The sequence below is a fragment of the Hyperolius riggenbachi genome, chromosome 1, assembly GCF_040937935.1.
Source record: "Hyperolius riggenbachi isolate aHypRig1 chromosome 1, aHypRig1.pri, whole genome shotgun sequence".
NCBI lineage: Eukaryota > Metazoa > Chordata > Amphibia > Anura > Hyperoliidae > Hyperolius > Hyperolius riggenbachi.
Window position 1 is genome coordinate 125,323,997 of NC_090646.1, and position 23,175 is coordinate 125,347,171.

At 45.3% G+C, this 23,175-nt stretch overlaps 1 protein-coding gene and 1 long non-coding RNA gene across 8 annotated transcripts in view; one reads left to right on the plus strand and one right to left on the minus strand.

The window, feature by feature from the left end:
- Positions 1-23,175, minus strand: part of ATP8A1 (ATPase phospholipid transporting 8A1) — a 354,609-nt gene that overhangs the window by 162,292 nt on the left and 169,142 nt on the right. For all 7 annotated transcript variants that reach the window (XM_068278517.1, XM_068278515.1, XM_068278516.1 and 4 more), the window contains one exon: positions 22,184-22,311. In XM_068278517.1, coding sequence (XP_068134618.1) covers positions 22,184-22,311 — 128 coding nt within the window. The remainder of the gene's footprint in view (positions 1-22,183; positions 22,312-23,175) is intronic.
- LOC137546149 (uncharacterized) lies at positions 3,409-7,339 on the plus strand. Its single transcript, XR_011026187.1, has 2 exons — positions 3,409-3,491; positions 7,013-7,339. It is a non-coding gene; the product is annotated as an uncharacterized lncRNA (long non-coding RNA).

Consider the following 23,175-nt stretch of genomic DNA (forward strand, 5'->3'; position numbering starts at 1 on the left):
GCGCTGCAACAGTGCGAAACGGCTGAGGTGCCTGTCCAATTTTCCCCTGGTCACCTCACCTCCCTCCACCCAGACATCAATACAGGTCTGATTTATGCATAAATCTGATCTATAGGTCACGCTGAACTGCACTGTAATTGTGGCTGTAAGTTCTGGAATAAAAGCGCAAGTATAGAGACGCTGCCTGGTCTGCATCTTGCTGCACAACTAAAACTAGTGTTCCTTCAGGTTTTCCTTATACCGTAAGCAGGTCTCTTTTCAGTAATTGGAGTCACCAGCATTGACAGGCAGGATTGCAGTTTGTACACTGTGTGTGGTGCAGGGCATATCTCTTGTATGAACTCTTTGGAAACAAAGTGAATTGGTAGGGAAAAGGGAAGAACAACAAGAAAAAGCCAGAGTCCTGTGACCATGGCTGCCAATTAAGGCGCCATCTTCCTGAACAGCAAAAGTTGAAGCTCACCAGAGACGATGTAATGATTTTAATTACAGAACGTCAATGGAACATGCTGAGGATTTCCACCAGCGTCACAGCCTCCCTCATCAATATGCCAGCAGAGTTTTTCATTATTTCCTGAGCATCTGATGATCTATATTCAGCCTCGTTAGACAATCCCCATAAATTATGTATACACTTCTGGGAGAGGCAGCAGCCATAAACCAAAATGGACATTTTCGCTCTCTCTCAGGTAGAATATTAAGGTCTACATCCCTTAGGCCTGCGCATTTAATTCTATGGGGCTGGTCACAACTCTGTGTTGTAATTGATGGACTTATTATAACTCGCTGCATGCAGGCTCTGAATGAATGTTTATGGCCGGTCTCCATTGCGGTTTACACTCCTCACACGTACAATATCCACACACCAGTGTGAACCTAGCCATTTTTTTTTCTTTTTTACGTCTACTTTTCTTGACAGCTACAGGTCATCACTGACCTGAGTAAAGGTGAGCAGGTAAAATGGGCACAAATTAAGTGGAGAAAGTGGTAAGTGAGGGTTTGTCTCAGTGTTCGTTACAGGGCTCGGAAGGAAGATGGCGGGAAAAAAAAACAATACCAGTTGCCTGGCTGTCCTGCTGATCCTCTGCCTCTAATACGTTTAGCCATAGGCCCTGAACAAGCATATGCAGATTAGGCGTTTGACAAAAAAAAACACAAAAAAAAAAAAAAATCGGACAAGAATAGCTGCATGCTTGATCAGGTGTGCGATTCAGACACTACAGCAACCAAACAGACCAGCAGGATAACCAGGCAACTGGTTTTGTTTAAAATGGAGTAAAAGACAGCCTCCATTCAGGTGTGTTTTAAGTGATATTTTTATTTTTATTGCTGGTTTAAGTTATCCACCGTGCCACAATGACGTTCATACTTTTTTTCTACTAACACAATACTTTATTTTCCATAGGGGGAAAAAAACAAAAAAAACTGTCAGGTAGTGAAAAAAAGAAAAATACGGAGAAAGGATATACATTCTAAGCCTAACAGGCAATCTACACACTGAAAAAAATATATCAAACTTTAGCCAGCAGAGGGAGTAAGTGTACATATGCTGGCTCCAGCTTGCAGAAGTTTAGACTACAGCACACAAGCCTACACACCATCCTCAGAAGCAGTAAAGATGATTGGTGTTGCAGGCAAGAGCTCTCATTGACTAAATATAAGTATATAGCACATCAGCCAATAGGCATTACACAGGGATGCATGAACAGGGAGATTAATGTGCATTGTACTCGTGTATACTCCATTTTTAAGTTGTTTGTAACATCTCATTAAAACCTCTTTAATAAAGAATTTGAATTCGGGCCCTTCATATACTGTAAGCTTTCTCTGCATTGGGCTGCGATCTCCCAGAAAGGTCAGTCCGTGCCTGCACCTTTATAGTCTAAACAGGATGATGCATGTGCTTTAGGTCACATGATCACATTTTTGAGACATCATTTTTAGCTGCAGCAGACTTGTTTGACTCAAAAAGGTACTGCCGGCCTTAGGTTTCACAGCGCCCTGAGCGAACCAGATTTTGGTGCCCCCCCCCCCCATTCATCCTCTTCGCGTCTGAGCGCACCACACACATACACTAATGGGGGGGGGGGGGGCTTAGTAGTGTGTAGGTAGATAGGTAGGTGCCCCCAGTACAGGTTAGATAGGTAGGTACCTGCAACATAGGTTAGATAGGTAGCTGCCCCAGTATAGATTAGATAGGTAGATTGCCCCAGTATAGATTAGATAGGTAGATGCCCCCAGTATAGATTAGATAGGTAGCTGCCCCCAGTATAGGTTAGATAGGTAGGTGCCCCAGTATAGATTAGATAAGTAGCTGTCCCCCAGTATAGATTAGATAGGTAGGTGCCCCCCGTATAGATTAGATAGGTAACTGCCCCCAGTGTAGATTAGATAGGTAGCTGCCCCCCAGTATAGGTTAGATAGGTAGCTGCCCCCCAGTATAGGTAGGTGCCCCCAGTATTGGCTATATAGGTAGCCGCCCCCAGTATAGGTTAGATAGGTAGCTGCCCCCCAGTATAGGTTAGATAGGTAGCTGCCCCCCAGTATAGGTAAGTGCCCCCAGTATTGGCTATATAGGTAGCCGCCCCCAGTATAGGTTAGATAGGTAGCTGCCCCCCAGTATAGGTTAGATAGGTAGGTGCCCCCCAGTATAGGTTAGATAGGTAGCTGCCCCCAGTATATATTAGATAGCTGCCCCCAGTATAGGTTAGATAGGTAGCTGCCCCCAGTATAGATTAGATAGGTAGCTGCCCCCAGTATAGGTTAGGTAGGTAGGTGCCCCCCAGTATAGGTAGGTAGGTGCCCCCAGTATTGGCTATATAGGTAGCCGCCCCCAGTATAGGTTAGATAGGTAGCTGCCCCCCAGTATAGGTTAGGTAGGTAGGTGCCCCCCAGTATAGGTAGGTGCCCCCGGTATTGGCTATATAGGTAGCCGCCCCCAGTATAGGTTAGATAGGTAGCTGCCCCCCAGCGTAGGTTAGATTAGGTAGGTGCCCCCCAGTATAGGTTAGATAGGTAGCTGCCCCCAGTATAGGTTAGATAGGTAGCTGCCCCCAGCAGTGTTGCCAACCGTCCGTAAAAGGACGGGCAGTCCGTACTTCTTACACTAAAAATCCCCTGTCCGTAGTGTCCGTCCTTTTAAGACAGACGTCCGTCTAAACAGGCGCCTGTTGCCGCGATTCTTACTGCGCATGTGCGCATCCCGGCAAAGTCAGCCAGCCAGCCAGGCTTGTCCCCGGGCGGCTGAGCTATGAAATTTACATGCTTCATCTTCCTACTTTGTCCCGCCCTTCCTCCAATCAGTCGACTCCTTAACTCAGGCAGCTCTCTCCAGCCAATGAAGAAGAGAGGCTGCCTAGCAAGCCCGCCCACACACAATCCCCGTCCAGACTGCTACTGACTGGCGTGGAGTGAGCTGTGCATGCACAGCGTGGGTGCAGGAAGTTCACTTGTCATTCGTCGTCCTCTTCTAGTTTCTCCCCAGGCAGCAGGTATACATTATAAATGTCAGTGGGTAACGAGTTTCAGCCACATTCAGTGCAGCTCAGCTGGGGGGAGACACAGCAGGAGAGGGGATTCGAGCTCTGCACAGTTTGTTCACTTTGGTGAGGAGAGGAGAATCGAGCAGTGCTCAGCATGCTTGCCTCACAGACAGCCTGTCACTCCCCTGCACTGCTTATCTCTCCTCTACTGTCGATTCCCAACTGAAGGTGAAAATAGTGCAGAGCTTAAATCATCTCTCCTGCTGTGTCTGTGTCCCCCTTACCTCTCCCCAGCTGGAATCTGCATGTGGCTGGCAACTAATCTTACCAGTCACAGTGCTCCCCCTTCTATAATGATTGTAAGCACACTGCTGGAGGGACTTGAGTATCATAATTTTGTTTTTGTGTGTGTTTTCAGAGGATGATCTCTAGTGTCATCTTGTGGTCTGTTCAGGTGCCCCCATGTTGCTTGAACTGCAGTTCAAAGCATTTGCAGTGATGTTCTGCACTCTTGACCAGCTGCTGCAATAATGCATGCTGGGAGATGTGGTCCATAAATGTGACTATATGTCCTGGCTGGGTTTGTGCCCACATTAATGGACTACATCTCACAGCATGAATTGCAGCGGCTGGTGACACACAATATCATTGCAGCTGCTTTGAACTGCAGTCATGTGGCACATAAAGTCCATATAAGATATAATTAAGGAGGAAATAAAATATGGCTCTATATTCTGTAAAATCCTGCAGAAGAGGTCAGCGCTATATAATGCATAATAAAAATATGGCAGGACATTATACAATGACTGTGGTAGGATTAGATTGTGAGCTCCTCTGTGGACAGTCAGTGACAGGACTATGTACTCTGTAATGTGCTGCAGAAGATGTCAGTGCTATATAAATACTAAAAAAGTAAAACTGCCCACAGCTTACGTCCATCCACAATTCTACTTAAAAGTGCGCTTCTGACTCCGCCCCCTGTCCGTCCAAAATATTGTGTGTCCTGCTTTTTTGGGCCTTTTGTCCGTCAAAAATCCGAAATTAGGTTGGCAACCCTGGCCCCCAGTATAAGGTAGGTAGGTAGGTAGGTGCCCCCCCGCATAGTGGAGGGGGGAGCCGCAGGGAGGGCAGCCCGACATCTCCCTCCCTTCCTCTCCGGGCCATCCTCTGTGCTCCCCCCTCCGATGCAGACTGCAGCAGAAAGAACTCACCTCCCTGGTTCCGATCGCCGGCGCCTCTCACTTGCCGCTGGTCTACTCTCTTCTACATAGTTTACCGATACACACTAAACTTCCTGTTAAGCAGGAAGTTTAGTGTGCATCAGTAACTAATGTAGAAGATACCAGCGGCAAGTGAGAGGCGCCGGCGATCGGAACTAGTGTTGTCCGGATCATGAACGATTCGGATCTTTGATCCGAATCTATTTTATGAGTCGATCATCCGAATCATCAAAATGAGTGATTCGGATCGCAAAAGGGGCGGGGCCAGGTGCGACACGCCCCCTCTCAGCGGGCAGCGGGGTCCTGGAAGCAGAGCAGAGATGGATCGCTCTGTTGGAAGGGAGGCGGCCTTGCAGGGAGACAGGTAGATGAGAGAGAGGGGACATGGGTGCCACTGCCAGATATGTGTAGAGCACACATACTGGCTATAACGTGCTTCCCATTATAGGCTGGCTGTTCCGTAGTGCTGCACAGTGAACACATTGGAAGCTTTTGGCTCAGCACAGCTCAGTAACTTTGCAGACAGTGTGATTGAAAGGCAATATAATCCTCCTGCACTCTGCACTAAACAGCTGCACTTATCTTCTGGGAATGCTTTCTTTCACTGTGCGACCTTTTCTTTCAAAGTGTACAGATGAACATATAGGTGAAATATATGTAAAGCATATGACTTCAGCATGTGGGTATTACGTGCAAACATTTCTGCTCTCTGCTCGTCCCTCCTCCCTTCTCTGTCCACTCCCTGCCCTCTGTCCATCTTCTCCCCTTCTCTGTGTGTCCACTCCCTCCCCTTCTCCTGTCCACAGACCTGTCCTGCTGTTCATTTCACCCCCCGAATGCTTCCGGTAGTAAAATGATCCGAGATTCGGATCAAAGATCCGGATCTCTTCAATGATCCGATTCGAATCATCCGGATCATTGAAAAGATCCGAACTTCCCATCTCTAATCGGAACCAGGGAGGTGAGTTCTTTCTGCTGCAGTCTGCATCGGAGGGGGGAGCACAGAGGATGGCCCGGAGAGGAAGGGAGGGAGAGGTCGGGCTGCCCTCCCCGCGGCTCCCCCCTCCATCACGGCGCACGCACATCACCCCCAGCAGCGGCACCAGGGGGCGGAGCGGGAGTACCCAGCCGGGGCGTCAGCGGCAGCATCGATATTAAAACACGCAGCCAGGGGAGAGGAGCGCCCCCTGGAAGCCGGCGCCCTGAGCGATCGCACCGGTCGCTCAGGTCAAAGGCCGGCCCTGACTGAGCACTTTGTTTACTAAGCTAAATCAGTGCCTGAAGATGGGCTTTAACCACTTCACATCCAGACCTAGTTTCCCCCTTTTGACAGTTTGGCCTGGTACCGGCGATTGAGAAGGCTGAGGACGGCGGCATGGGTGCGATCGATGCGGATGGGGCTGGAGGAAGCCCCAGGTATGTATAAATCTATTATGTTTGTCTCTGAGTCCTGTCTCGGTTTCCCTTTAAGCATTGTAAAGCTATATTAAGATGGCATCTGCTTTTGGAAACAAAAAGTTCCTGGCCATGAAGCTGACACTTTACCCTGTCGGCCATCCCAGCCTCACTGCCTACATGAACTCCCCTGCACGTTGTCCGTATAATAAGGTTCACTCTGACTACAACTCCATGTGCCCAAAAATTGCACTGGCTCCTCCACTCCACAGCCCTGATCAGCATTATTCAAAGCACTTATAGAGGTGATCCTTAGCACTATGGGCACTAGAACTAATGCAACAACTGGAGGGCCCCATGTGGTCACCTCAGGTCCAGGAGCCCTGACAGGGCTGCATGCTCTACATCCCTCTAATACTATGCCAATGCTGCCAGTAGCGCTCAGCATCAAGGCAGTGATGTTCATTAAGTCAGAGCTCTGAGAAGACCTTTCCCTGCTCTCCATTCACTGTAATGCAGACAGAACGGAGCTATGGCCAGAAATAGACATCACAGCCACAGCCTGTTCTCTTCAGTATGACACAACAGAGAGCCAGTAGCTGTTAGCTGTGAAAGTGCTGCTGGATTTAGCCATCAAGGGAATTGAAAGCTACCAGGGAGCATCAACTCTTCTCTCCCCAGAACATTTTTACTTTTTACTGAGAAATCTGCCTTACTATAAGGCACAAAGTAGTAGTATTTAGTATTTTGTAGCAACATCTTCCGCAGCGCTGTACAGAGTATATAGTCTTGTCACTGATAGTCCCTCAGAAGAGCTCACAATCCAATTCCTACCATAGTCATATGTCTATGTATCGTGTAGTGTATGTATCGTATATAAGGGGGAAGCCAATTAACTTATCTGTATGTTTTTAGGATGTGGGAGGAAACTGGAGTGCCCAGAGGAAACCCACACAGACACGGGGAGAATATACAAACTCTGTGCAGATAGAGCCCTGGCTGGGAACTGGTTAGCTGCAAGGCGAGAGCACTAACCCCAAAATTACCGTGCTGCCCACAGTGTACCGAGTGCCATCTTGTTCCACTGTCTTGTCTCTATTTGCCCCCTCACTTTTCACCCCTCCCTATACTACAAGCTGAGAACAAATACTGCAGCACCTCTTCACATGTGAAGAACAGGAAGGAGGGGGAAACTCTTTAAAATCGCCTCTAATGTTAATAATAAAGTAATAATAAAGTGCACCTGATGTAATGTAGCATGATGAAATCAAAGTCTACAGTATATATATAGTACAAATGCTATTTAGAAATTGTTTGCATTACGTTTTTCTATTGTTCCCAGTCTAAGCATTAATAATCCAAGGCTACAAGTCACATTCCCCCTACAGTCTGTACAGTTGGACTTCAGAGCAATTCTACCTGATAACTAATTAACAGTCAGAAACTGTGTGTGCTGCTATCTACACCTTTTGGACAGAAAAGAATTTCAGAATTTTAAGTATTTCAATAGGCCAGAATTACTCTGTGTTGGAGCTATACAATATACAGCAGCATAAACCAGTTCTTGCACACTGCACATCGCAAATCCGATTCCGATTTGCAATTTCCATTTTCCTAAGACAGGTCAAGAATAGATTTCTACTTTCTGAACAAAAAATATTATGAGACTCCAGGAAAGTCTTTAGGAGATGTTCAATAGATTGCACTGTTTGTCTCAACAATTTATATTTGCTACAGGTTCACTTTAAACCGACTACTACAGCAAAAAAGTAGGCAGTAAAATCTGACAGGTTTTGGACTTGTACATCTCCTCATGGGGGATTTTCAGGGTTTTCTTTAAATTTCAAAAGCATTTCCTTAATGGCAGTTGCCAAGTCTCTCTTTAAAGCAAACTGAAAATTAAAAGTCAAAATAACCATACACACGTCATACTTACCTTCCGTATAGTGTACTCATCAATCTCTTTCTCCTCTCCTGCGTCCTGTTTGTTGACTGCTCAATGGAATTCTCCATTTTCTATTTTAGAAATGGCAATGACCCTGTAACAACTTCTGGGTAAGCACAGTGTTATACTGTAATATCGCCCACTTAAGCCATAGGGAAACATGGGCATTACCATTGCACATCCTTTGGGGGGGCTGCATGGGTGGTCCCCTCCCGGGCACAGGCCATGTCTGGGGGGGCGAACCGGCCATGGAATCTCGCTCCCCCCTCCCGGGATTGGGGGGGGGGGGGGGGGGGAGGGCAGTTGCGACGCTCCCCAGTTTTTGGGGGTGTCTGCGCTGCCCTTCTTTTCTTGGGGGTACAAGGAGGCCTACACGCGGCACCCCTGTTGAGATGCAATGCACATTGCGTGGGCCAACTCCTGCAGCAAAGGCAGGTTGATAGTTTAGATCCTGCACATTCTGGTAGGCGAATGCATTATGCAAACGCTTTGCCATTTTAATTAGTCAGCAGACTTGAGGCAGCCAGTAATAAAGTCAGGAGTTGACTGGTCTGAGCACACATCCCTTTTCTTTTGTGTTGCATACACTGTTATACTGTAATATCGCCCACTTAAGCCATAGGGAAACATGGACATTACCTTGCACATCAGTTGTCCTTTCAGATATAACTGACAGCAACTGATATATAACTGACAGCAACTGATCTATTTCAATTCTGAAAAATCTTGTCAGAACTGGTAGGAATCATTGTTAGAAGAAATTACTGAGCTTCTGTGAGAAACGGACAATCGGGTAAGTATGTAATATTAATTTGCAGGTACATCATGTGTTAATTTTAAAGAGACTCTGTAACAAAATTTTCATCCTTATTTCTTCTATCCTATAAGTTCCTATGCCTGTTTTAATGTGGTCTGGCTTACTGCAGCCTTTTCTACCTGCACAGTGACTGCATTATCTCTGTTATATGATCTAATCATCTCTCCTCTGTCGGGCTGAGGCAGTCAGACTGGAATGTGCAGGGCTGCTTGTGATTGGATAGTAGCTATACACACCCTCTATATTGAATGAAGGAGGCACTCAAGTGGCGTATAAACTTGCATTTATCAAATCAGTAGCAAAACACGACATGTTTCGGGGAAATCCCCCTCCTCAGGTGTACACACCCTCTCCAGGCCCCCTGCAGGCTCTGTATGACTCACGCACTCTGCTTATGTGAGCCTATCACAAGCTGGTTAGTTTGTTCGTAAACACTGCCTAAAACTGGCAATTACAAGCCAGGTTTGCAGCAGAGAGTGGCAGAAACAGCACAGAGGGGCCCAGGAGAACATAATAAATAGAATGGTATGCTTTTTGTTGTAAAAATTTTAGAGTACAGATTCTCTTTAAATAATTTTACTTGGTTCAGGTTCCCTTTTTCTTTTTCCCTTTTATCTGCCTTTCTTTAGTAAAAGCGCAGCAAGGCAGGCTTGTGACCAAAAACCTAACAGGAAGGATATTTCCTCAGATCACATTGCCCGCTATAAAGAGAAATACCTCCTCTATGGCTTCCCTTTAACTGTTTCATTTAGATTGTGCATCCAAACGGAAAGAGAAAGGTAAAAGGTTAACCCTATAATGATTACTTCAGTCCTGTCTGACAAGCCTGGAAATGCTGATGACTTACACAGCGGAACAGGAGAGTAACCACATGATGAGACCCTGTTCAGAGAGAGAAAACTGCTGTAACAAGGTTTACACACGTAACATATACAAATACTCTATTTACTTCTTGGAAGGAGCTGCATGCAAATCAGCATGTCCTAATAATATACCACAAGCATCAACAAGAGAGCATTTTACTGCCGTGCTATAATTGAATACAGATAAAACACTATCATCCCTGTTTTATGGAAAGGATGTCACGCTGTGCCATAAAATCCTAGTTAAAAATATCCTTCCACAGGAGGCTGTGAGGTAACCCTGGGAGTCATATCTAGCCTGTGGAACGAGCAGTACAGAGCAGTGGAAGAGATACTGCACAGTGACCCTTGCAGGCTCCCAGCTCTGTGACAGTCACAGAGCACTGCCAGTCACAGAGACAGTCACAGAGTAGTGGAAGAGATACTGCACAATGACCCGTGCAGGCTCCCAGCTCGGTGACAGTCAGCAATACCCTGCTAATAGATGTGCTTATGTACATTTTTATTTACCAGCATCATGGAATGATTTAGCTATCTGGGCAGAATAGCAATATTTTTTAAAGTGCAGGGGCTACATGTTTACATATTTTACTGCCTGAAGAGAAAGTTAATTTTCAGGCATGGAAGTGACAGCTTCCGCCTTGTCGGTACCTTCTTGGGAATACAGTAAACATCACTGATAAGCTAATTACAGCCATAAAAGTTTTCCTGGTAGAATTCAACTTCTTTGTGCAGGGATAGATAAAAAAAAGGTCAATAGTTTATGTATTTTAATTTAGAGACACTTAATAGGAGGCCACTGAGCAGAGGCAATAAAACATTCAATCTACTTTGTAAATGTTTAAATATAACCATGGGATATCTCAGTGTTCTCCCCAGAATTTTTTTCCAGCCGGATGGCATAAAAAAAGTAGCCGGGTGGGGCAATATGAGAGAATGCAGGGCTGGTGCTTCTGTGCGCAACTCTGCTTACAGCGTAGGAGGAGGTGAGCTGATGACAGCTGGGTGCCCATCAATATTAGCCGGGTGGAGCACCCGGCTAAAAGAGTCTGGGGAGAACACTATCTAAAGAAGTCATTTTTAGGAGTATTAGGACAAATACAATGGTTTATCTTATCAGTTTATTTTCACCTCGGGTTCACTGTTTTAACGTCAAAAGCAGAGATACGGTTTAATGGGAAATTGTAATGGATCACATTTATAAGCAAGAACTACAGCAGCATCTAAAGGTAAATACTAGGGATAAACTTCCAAATACCACAGAATTTCCATTTCTGATCCAAGAAATATCTAAGTGCAAAAAATGGAATTCTGCGGAATACTGCATTACTGAAATGTTAGGCCAATCACAAGACTCGGCAGTATTAGACCAATCAGAGAATGTGTAAGGGTACCGTGTTGCCAATCAGAATGGCTGATTCCGCATAATAGCATACAACCACAAAAAAATAACTGATTCCACACAAAAAAAACCACCTTTTTTTTTAGTTAACTAACTTTATTGACAACAAATAACAGAAATCGTAAATATACTTGTCGGAATGCGGACAACAACATTTCTGGCCATCCCCGCCACAGTGGCTGTTTTTCATATTATAGTGGTCTTGGACCTGCTCCTCTATTGCCTGCCTGATATATATGAGAGTTCTGAGCCCTGCCCTGCTCCAGTTGCCAGCTAGTCACAGCTTCCAGTAAAACTAGACCGAGCATGTTAGCTGCATCTAAAGCTGGCCACTAACGGTCCAATTTCTAGCGAAAAATCGTTCGAGCGATCAGAAATTCTGATCGGACGAAAAATCGTTCACTACACCATCAACTAAACAATCTTTGCTTCCTATCTATCATGACCACCAAGAAAATCAAAATTTTCGTTCGATGAAAATTCATTCGGGCGACATTTTTTTCACTCGTTCATAATCGATTGTGTCCACCAATGGAGATTATTTACAACCAATCCGATCAGAATTTCTGATCGCTCGAACGATTTTTCGATAGAAATTGGACCGTTAGTGGCCAGCTTAAGCAGGGCTGTGGAGTCGGAGTCGAGGAGTCGGAGTAGGAGCAATTTTGGGCACCCGGAGTCAGAGTCGTGGTTTCAGAAACTGAGGAGTCGGAGTCGGATTCGAATGATTATTGTACAAAATCCACAGCCCTGTTAAGTATTAGACTAAGGCGTCGGAGTCGAGGAGTCTGGGCAATTTTGGGTACCCGGAGTTGGAGTCGGAGTCGTGGTTTCAGAAACTGAGGAGTCGGAAGTTTTTTGTACCGACTCCACAGCCTTGCATCTAAGTGTCACTCTATGGAAGCTCTGATTGGCAGACATGCAGGGCTTGGATATGTCAGGCAGGCACCATAGAGGATAGCACATCCAGGACCCACTACATTATGGAGAACAGCCTCTGTGGCTCCACACACACTAGTATAGCTTTGTTGCCTATTAGTGGGTGAGGCTATTCTTGCAGAGATTAGCAACGAGCCCCATCGTAGCTTTACAAAGAAGACGGTGGCAATTTTAGCTTTAAAAATGAGACCTTGCTGCTTCTTTATAAACAGGACCTGGCCTGAAATAAGTGTACTTACACAAAAAGTCATCCATATAGAACCCCAAAGCCCCCCCCCCCCCCCGATCTAACATGCAAGCCCTATGTACTGTTGATTTTGATATCCCCTTCTTCCTCAGGAGAGATCGAAGACCTCCTGACCGTCTTAATTATGATGAAATTACTTCAGGAGCAGCCCGAAAACAATCAGTGCTTTACCCACAATCTGCTATGCTACCAGCTGCTTCACTGCAAACCTCCCACCACTGTCTGCCAGCTGTCACATATTTACATCAGGTCTGATCATTGCTCTCTGTATAGCTGATCCCGCTAATATCTGACCACTGATAAGACCTGATGCAAAAATCACAGATACACAAGGAGCTCTCACACACAGGATACACACAGGATGCTCAGAACACTTACTACAGTGGAAAACTGATTTTTGTCCATTTTACCACATCAGGAAGAAATGGAAAACACGTTTGTGTGTTGTGCTATATTTCCAGACAAGCAGATGCATTCCTCATTTAGCCTATGGTGGAATCACATCTGCCCCAGACTCCAAACCCAACCACAGAGACCATCAGAGCGGACGCTATGCTGTCCACTCCTGCTGGTGGTTGGGAGATCAGCTGTGGGAATATCTTTGGTCAGAAAGTGGCAAGTGCAGTCATGTTGGGTCAGCACATGGCCTGGGAGCCTCAGGTGCTCATGGCAATGAGGTCAGGTGGCCAAGCCGGGTCATAATATGGGTGGGGAGGCTTAGGTCAGCCAGTGATATCAAGTAGGAACAGCACGCTCCGACCCTGGTCAAACAGGGTCAGAGTACGACTGTGGAGGGCTGAAACTGACCTTCTACACCTCCAGTACTTTAGTATTACAGAAGCCACTAACTAAAAAGAAGCTTACGTTGTGAAGTCAACAGGTGAACAGATGAATAGTATGGCATCTAATATGACCCCTCCCCCCTCCGTGTTATTTAGGAGACCATTTATGAGACACACACACACACACACACACACACACACACACACACACACACACACACACACACACACACACACACACACACACACACATTGTACTAGATGCTTGTAAAGGGGAAGTGGTTGTACACAATAGCCTGTTCAGGCCTCTGCAGCATGGCAAATCAATATTGTATTATATCTAACATATTTACACATTTACAGATGTACTTCTTATATCCACAAAAGGCTATAGGTCACAGGCAGTATCCCCCTTACTGACATGATCACTAGAGGGGAATGGCCTGCATGCCTTTACATCACAGGCAATAGTCTCGCTAGCAGCAGGAATAACGTTGTCTTAGCATTTCAGTTGGGAACAGGGGAAAATCTGCACGGTAGCCATAAGGACTTCTGCCTGCAATGTAAAGCATGAGGGTGAAATACTATTAGTAACTGTGCCTCTGAGTGGGGAATTTTCTGCATGTCACACTCTGCAAACTGTGACATGTTCTCTTTAAAACCTGCCGGATTCAGGCAGCTACAATTGGTACCCATTCTGTTTGCTCACTAATACCGCATGTGAAAACAATACCTCCTGGCACACGAGAGCGTGGCACTGAGTCGGAAACCGGCACATAGCTGCAGAATCTCGCCAGTGGTAGAATTAGCTCTGGCACTGTTTTCAGTAACATACTGTATATTCATCAACAACAACAAACAGGTCTATATTTACCTAAAGCTTTTCACTTATTTCAATGATTTTATTTTAGTCCTTTCTTCAAGCTTCTAAAATTTTCATCCAAAAAGGGACAGAAGGTGAGCCAAGAGAACACCTTGGTATGACAATCGCTTGTTGCCAACTCCCCAACTACTGAGCTATAAGCTTATGCAGCAAAGCAGTGCACACCCTATGGAATTCTACACGATTCGTTTCCATGGAGATTATGCTCAACCGAGAATTCCGATCAATGTATTGATCCTCCTTTGATCGGTGTGAATGTAGTGTAGTGTACGGGATTTCTATTTTGAATACTTGATCTACAGTGTCCCTCCCACATATAAGGACATTAGGAGTGGGTTGGCTGGAACATTTGAGGCAGGCTCGACCCACTTACAATTACTGGATTGGTAAAATCACTTGCACATACACACAGGTCAATGACTGGTTTCTTGATCATGATTTGGAAATTATCCAAAAAACAATCGGTACTAACATCAAATCAAAAGCAAGTTATCAATAAAGACCAAATTTCTTATTCGGAAGTTGGATCGGATGTGAAAATCGCATGTTATGTACTAGCCTTTATACATTACTGCTATTTCCACTAAAAGGAATGGATAATAAATATATCACATAAATGGGCACTGCTGATTAGCATAACAATGATATGGCAGGTGCTATATGTGCTAATGAATCTGTACAATCTTCCTATTCTGAAGAATGGGGGAAGCACATAGCGCTTTGCCCGGGCAACCAAAATGCGTGGGAATGGCCATGGTGTCCAGAGTAAGGTAGCAAGAAGCAAGGGGAGCAAAGCACCAATCCCCCTACTATACAATTTAATAGTGATATAAACGTTCCTGATTCCATCACCTAGACCAAGTATGCAGACTGGCTGTACTTCCATTTATCCAGAGTAAAAACCCTAAGGCCTCGGTCCCAGACGCGGTGCAGTCCATATTTCGGCAATGCGTATAGAGACGAACACGCGCGAACATCAGAAGTGCATAGGCTGCACTGATGTTCACATTACAGTGCGATGTGCAATCCCACTGCTGCACACATTTTTTTGGCAAAACGTAGCACTGACCCATTCACTACAATCACCGCTGAACCACTCACTACAGTGAATGGGATCAGTTAAGCAATACATGAAAGCACAGATGGCAGTGCGATCGTGCGCACTGCATTCTGATCGCCTGGCCATCTGTGTATGTCAGTGTGAACGCAGCCTTACACATGAAAGGCGGAGTAGCGGCTACTGATCTTAGCAAATGCATTAGATAACATGAATAGTTGGTAATAGTGTTGGTGTTTGAATTCAGAACATTGGTCCAAATTCATCAGAACATGGCACTTCAGCATCATTCAGCACTGCACCATTGGACAGGGCCAGGGAGGGTTCACTTACTGCACCTGGGTGCACCAGAATCACTGTTCCCCAACCCTGTCCTCGAGGCCCACCAACAGTGCATGTTTTGTATAAATCCACAGAGGTATCTCTGCTGAGCTCTGCTGAGACACTAAGTACCTCACCTGTGCATGTTTGTGGTTTCCTGCAGAAAATATACTGTTGGTGAGCCCTGAGGACAGGGTTGGAAAACACTGCCATGGGTGACCACCCCCTGACCCTGCTGAATGGGCCTGAAGTGTGGTGTCTGGGTGAATGGGAAACAATGCTCAGACTTTGAACACCTACACTAGGTGCTGCTGCTCTAGGGATTCATGGTTTTTGGCAATGACCAGCAGCAGCTGATTAGCATCTTGGTAGCTGTGAGAGGTAGCAGTAACTAAGCCTTGCACACACGCTGGATGGTTTTCAGAAATCAGAGCCGGTGCCATTTCTAACGAGAATCTAGAATCTATGATCGTATTGGCTAAGGCTAATGTTCTCCTTTTTACCCCTACGTTGTGTGCTGCACAGTCTCTCCTCCCCCATAGCAACAAAATGCATTGACAGCCTGTAGGCTAGTGATGCTTTTGTACAGCCCTCACCCCTGAACTGTCACTCAAGGAATTGACTCCAGGATCCCTGCAGGCAACCGTCATTGTGCAGGTCTCTTGTGGCATAGCTTAGTGACAAAATACATGCTGTAAAGCTCAGCACATTAAAGGTGCCCATACACTCGTCAGATTGGCAGCAGATAAGAAATGCATCTGATGATCTATCTGATGCGTTTTTAGAACATTTTTTACCAGGATAGAATTCCAATAGATTTCAGTTTGAAATCTATTGAAATTCGATCTGATGGCATTTTTTTTTGCCATCAGATTTCCATCAGATTTCCAATGCAAACTGATAAGCAAGCTCATCAGATCGACCTAAATTTTCCACCCTGCCAGTTCGATGGAAATCCATCGAAATCGGCCATCGATCGGTCGATTGGCCAACCGATTTGCAAACGATCAACCGATCGATCGGGATCGATCGGTCAGAAAATCGGCTGAGTGTATGGGCCCCTTAAGACAAGGTCATACCCTCATACAATCGTATGGCTGTATGAACCTTCTGATGGCTTGTCTGCCCCAAGCTTAGTTTCCAAGCAACGTCTTGTTATTCCATTCTGTAGGTCAACAGATATTTACCAGCATATCTGATCACTCAACAACCAAAGAGCAAAGTATTTGCTCTTTCCAATCAGTCTAGATTAAAATTCACACCTGATACTCCGACAGTTCAACCATCTGATCAGACAGGAAGTGAATATGTGTGCACTAGGCATACGAAACCACACACGGAATGTACTCATTCTCTGACTGCTTTCAAGGCAATTTCCTGTGGAGAAAATACACATAACAAGCAGAGATGCACTGTTCCAGAAATAGGATGTGGCTGGCAGTCACACAACCAAGGTTCTTTGTCAGGCCAGGGCCCTCAGACTTTTTTCCTTTAGAATGCACAGAATGAACTGGAGATCAAGAAGAAGGATACAATGTATATAGTTGTAAAAGTGGCTTACAATCTTCACAGTCCTGGCATAAATGGCATGAAAGAAGTAGAGCTAGAAGGTTGAAAGACATGAACAGCAGAAATCTTTGCTTTGTGACAAAAATAACCAGTCACAGAGAAGGTGCTCAGTTTTATACTTAAAGGGCTGCAAATGGGGCCTTTTTTTCTCTGGTGCCAGATACGAACACAGCTGTGTAGTACATTACCCACCTTGTTTCAAAACACTACAAATATTCACAACAAAATACTAAATTCAAAGGAAAAACTGAACTACCTATAAAGTGAAATGCTGAGACATAAGCAATGGCTTAGTCCCAACTCAGGGCTGTGGAGTCAGTACAATAATCCTCAGTTTATGAAGCCAACAACTCCAGGTACCCAATATTGCTCTGACTCAGACACCTTGACTCAGACTCCACAGCCCTTGCAGGACTATGAAGTGGGTACTACAATCATCTGACTAATTTATTTATTTTAGATCTGCATATGACCTTCTATTGTCCTCCTCTAGAATGACCTTCTCACACTTTACGTATACAAGATTTCACACATCCTTCACCCCTACTCTGGAATGCCCTCCCACAACACATGCGTCACTCTCCCACCTTTATTACCTTTAAAACGCTGTCTCAAAACTCAGTTTTTCCGACAAGCATACGCTCATCCTTTGTCCTAAGGCCAAGTTGCACTCCTACTAGATATCCTAAAACATACCACCTCTAGGTATGTCTAGGTACCGCCTCTAGGTACTGTATACAACCCCACCTCTTGTTTTCCCCTATTTTTTTTTTAGATTGTATGCTCACAAGTCCAGGGCTCTCTCCCACTTTTGTGTCTTGGAATTCATTATACATTTTATTCATCATGTTACTTGTCAGTCATTACCAATTCTGTGTTTTGTATCGATTCTGTATTTTGTCTCCAATTCTGCAATTTGTATATTACTGTAAACCATGTCTGTATTATGTACCCCATGTTCGTTTCTATCTATGTACAGTGCCACAGAATATGTTGGTGCTTTATAAATTAATAACAACAATAATAATAACACCAACCACTTTGCATCCATACCTTGTTCTCCCCTTATTGACCAGAGCAATTCTAACATTTTATCTAGGTCCCTATTAATCAGCCATAACTTTATCCCTACTCACGAAACCTGAATGATCTATACATCATTTTTTTTAAGACAAACTAGACTTTCATTGTCTGGTATTTTGTCCCAAGAAAAATGTTTGTTTTCTACACATTTTAATGGGAATGAGGGGAAAAACTGAAAAAAAATTGCATTCCCTGTCAGTTTTTACTAATTCCAGTTAAAGAAGAAGTGCTACAGTAGATAAACATGCCACAAGTTTTATGTTCCCCCAGTATAGATAGCCAGATGTGTCCCCCCAGTATAAGTTCCACCCCCTGTATAGCCAAATGTGTCCCCAATATCAGCCCCCCAGCATAGCCAGATGTGGTGTCCCCTGTATTTGTCACCCCCCAGTATAGACAGATGTGCCCCCATGATTAGCACTCATTATAGCCAGATGTGCCCCCAGGATTAGGGTTCCCCAATATAGCCAACTATACCTTCCTGATTACCCCCCCATTATAGCCAGGATGTGCCCCCAGTATTAGGTTACCCCCCCCCCCCCTCTCCCTGGGGATCTAGAAGTGCCCCCATTATAAGATCCCCTCCCCCCGTATCTAGATGTCCTCCAGTGAATAATTAAATCCTCCCCTTTCAACATGTGTTAATCCCCCATGGTGGATAGCCAGATGTGCGCTACCCCTCAGACAGCCCTCCTCCATAGCAAGATCACACACAGAAAAAAAAAAAAAAAAGAGAAGAAGAAGCTGCAAGCAGCCTGTCTCACCTCCCCTCCTTCCAGCGATCATCCTGGAGCCGGAGCCTCCGTTCATTGCTTCGCACTCAGCCCGGGCTGCAGGCTGATTGCTGGAATGAGGTGAGGTGAGACAGGCTGCTTGCAGGGACTTTTTTAAAGCGATCTGGCCAGAGGGGAGAAATGAAAGTTTGCATTTTAAAGCATTTTAAAAATAACATTCTAAACTGAAAACAAAACCAAGAAGAGAATCAGTCAACATAACTGATCAGGGTCCAAATAGACAATTTGCTGCAGCCTAAAACTTGGTAGAAAATGTACAAGACAGTACAGTTAAATAGTAGGTAACACTGTCACGGCAGACATATAAACCTTCATGGAGAAGCTGTCACCCCAGGCATGCACCAGTAAGATTTAACAAAAGCAAAAGTGAGGAAATTCAGCATGTCTCCAATGTCCAATATGTCTGATACAGGTGAAGCATGTCTAAAGTTTGATTTACTGGAAAATGCTGCATTAAACGGATCTGTAGAGCTGTCTGTATTGTGCTGCATGAGGATTTGATGAAACCTAATAGTTCTTCTCCATGTTCTCAGCACACTGACCTTTACAAAACACTCAGCTTCATTTGTTTTATCACAAGCGTGAAACTCAATCCTAAATGATAGCATAGTGCAGGAGAAGATTATGTCACTGACTGCCAGATATTACCGATGCAGCACCCTTCTCAGAGAACACTGCGTCAGCATCTTCTGATTCCATACACAGACAAAAAATAGGGCTTTTAAGAACACGTATAACGTTTGATTTAGGGTGTACTTGTCAAACACACATTGCTGATGAATGAAATCTGGAGCTGATGCAGATCTGCTGCCCACGGCATTCATACACAATTGCTCTGCATCTCTGACTAAGCACCAGCTATACGCTGAGCCAGGCATGAATTCTCCATAAACCAATGCGAAGGAAACATGACATCACTGAAGAATAAAATACTATTAACCTGTGACATATAATAAGCATTAAAATTTAAGATTTAGAAACCAATCAGTCCTTTTCATGTTCCAGTAAAACACTGGATAGATTAAAATGGTGGTATTAAGCTATGTAGAACAAAGCAGAGATGGAATCAAGAGGAGAAATCACACCTCCTATAAGGGGAACACAAGGGCCAAACTGGTTACAAAATGGGGAACATGGCAGTCGCACCACATAAGAGGGTATGCCAGTCACATCACATAAGGGGGGCATGCCAGTCACATCACATAAGGGGGGCATGCCAGTCACACCACATAAGGGGGACATGGCAGTCACACCACATAAGGGGGCATGGCAGTCACACCACATAAGGGGGCATGGCAGTCACACCACATAAGGGGGGCATGCCAGTCACACCACATAAGGGGGGCATGCCAGTCACACCACATAAGGGGGGCATGCCAGTCACACCACATAAGGGGGGCATGCCAGTCACACCACATAAGGGGGGCATGCCAGTCACACCACATAAGGGGGGCATGCCAGTCACACCACATAAGGGGGGCATGCCAGTCACACCACATAAGGGGGGCATGCCAGTCACACCACATAAGGGGGGCATGCCAGTCACACCACATAAGGGGGGCATGCCAGTCACACCACATAAGGGGGGCATGCCAGTCACACCACATAAGGGGGGCATGCCAGTCACACCACATAAGGGGGGCATGCCAGTCACACCACATAAGGGGGGCATGCCAGTCACACCACATAAGGGGGGCATGCCAGTCACATCACATAAGGGGGGCATGCCAGTCACATCACATAAGGGGGGCATGCCAGTCACACCACATAAGGGGGGCATGCCAGTCACACCACATAAGGGGGGCATGCCAGTCACACCACATAAGGGGGGCATGCCAGTCACACCACATAAGGGGGGGCATGGCAGTCACACCACATAAGGGGGGCATGCCAGTCACACCACATAAGGGGGGCATGCCAGTCACACCACATAAGGGGGGCATGCCAGTCACACCACATAAGGGGGGCATGCCAGTCACACCACATAAGGGGGGCATGCCAGTCACACCACATAAGGGGGGCATGCCAGTCACACCACATAAGGGGGGCATGCCAGTCACACCACATAAGGGAGACATGCCAGTCACACCACATAAGGGGGCATGGCAGTCACACCACATAAGGGGGGCATGCCAGTCACACCACATAAGGGGGGCATGCCAGTCACACCACATAAGGGGGGCATGCCAGTCACACCACATAAGGGGGGCATGCCAGTCACACCACATAAGGGGGGCATGCCAGTCACACCACATAAGGGGGGCATGCCAGTCACACCACATAAGGGAGACATGCCAGTCACACCACATAAGGGAGACATGCCAGTCACACCACATAAGGAGACATGGCAGTCACACCACATAGGGAGACATGGCAGTCACACCACATAGGGAGACATGGCAGTCACACCATATAAGGAGACATGGCAGTCACATCACATAAGGAGACATGGCAGTCACACTACATAAGGGAAACATGGCAGTCACACCATATAAGGAGACATAGCAGTCACATCACATAAGAGGGACATGGACAATCTACAAATCATTTCTCATAGCGCATTGCCAGGACCGCAGAAGAAATGAGAAAGCTAGAATTCAGAAATAATTTACTATGGGGGTGCTGACACACGGGGAACACTGCAGTTCCTGTTCCTGTGAGGAGGTAGAACTACTGATTTCCTAGTGACAAGAAGAGTTACCAGGCATGTTTTTTTTTTCCCTTAGCCCATAGAGCTACACAGTATGCACACAATTGCATTCAGCGGATCCAGGAGAATAGGTAAGTCAAGACTAGGCACAGACCATTTATATCGCTCTTTTCTCCTGGCGGACTCAAAGTGTGAGAGCTGCAGCCACTAGGGTATGCTCTATAGGCAGTAACAGCATTAGGGAGTCCAGCCCAAAGCCTCCTCACTGAATAGGTGCTGGCTTACTGAACAGGAAGAACCGAGATTCCAACCCGTAACAGAGGCAAAGTATACTATCCAGCCACTAATTGTCTGTGGCTGCATAATCTTTTGTCTGATAATTTCCTTATCTGGTAAAGATAAAGATTTATTATTAATCCTAAAGCACATGATAATCTTTGGCCAGGATGATCTTTCTTTGCCTTATCAGCCAAGGATTTAGAGGCACGTGTGACACCTACTTTACCTGACAGGTTACATCAGCTGCCAAATTCTACATCACAATATAGATTTCTGCTGAAGAGATTTCCCAGTTTCCTTTCTAGTGACCGCTTGGGCAGGAAATGGAGTGATACATACAAAGATGACGCAGACACCAATAAAATCCTGACAGCATTCTAGCATCATGCTAAAATGTAAACAAAAACCCAAATTATTAGGATTAAGTGGTAACTTGTTGGCAAATATTTACGAACCCGTGTCCGTCCAGTCTGATGTTTCCATTGAAATCATACAGATGTCTGTTGGGGCTTTCACATTCTATTCTGCCAGACAGGCTCATCAGCGTGTCCATGTCCTTCATATCTGCGGTCAGCGGCAGACCCTGAAAACAGGAACATTACGAAAATGTCAAGCATTTCATTCACAAGGACAATTCCAGGTAAATGTTCCCTTACTAATGGACAAGTCTGTGCAGCTGCCAACAGGGTCACCTTAACCACTTGAGGACCAAAGCTGAGTACACACGTACGATAACGATCGTTCAAAAACGAACGATAACGACAATCGGAACGATAATCGTGCGTTCAAAAAGTGTGAACGATCGTTTTTGTGAACGATAACGATCGTTATCGTTCAATCGGACCGATCCAACCCGGCGGATTTTTTCGAAAGATAATCGTTCAATCGTTGCAGTGTGTACAAAGATCGTCCGATAACGCATGTTCTTATTGCCTGTCATAACGTCACTTCCGTTTGCGCACGCATTTTTTTATCGTTCGTCGTTCAGTACTTTATACTTATATCGTTCACGTGTGTACACAATCGTTCATTACGAACGATCTTTTCAGTCTAATTTGAATATCGTGTAAACGTCACGAATCGTTCGTAACGAACGATCTTTATCGGACGTGTATACGAACCTCTAGGGCTTTCTACCCCTTAAGGACCGGCCACTTTTTTTCCATTCAGACCACTGCAGCTTTCACGGTTTATTGCTCGCTCATACAACCTACCACCTAAATGAATTTTGGCTCCTTTTCTTGTCACTAATAAAGCTTTCTTTTGATGCTATTTGATTGCTCCTGCGATTTTTACTTTTTATTATATTCATCAAAAAAGACATGAATTTTGGCAAAAAAATGATTTTTTTAACTTTCTGTGCTGACATTTTTCAAATAAAGTAAAATTTCTGTATACATGCAGCGCGAAAAATGTGGACAAACATGTTTTTGATAAAAAAAACCCC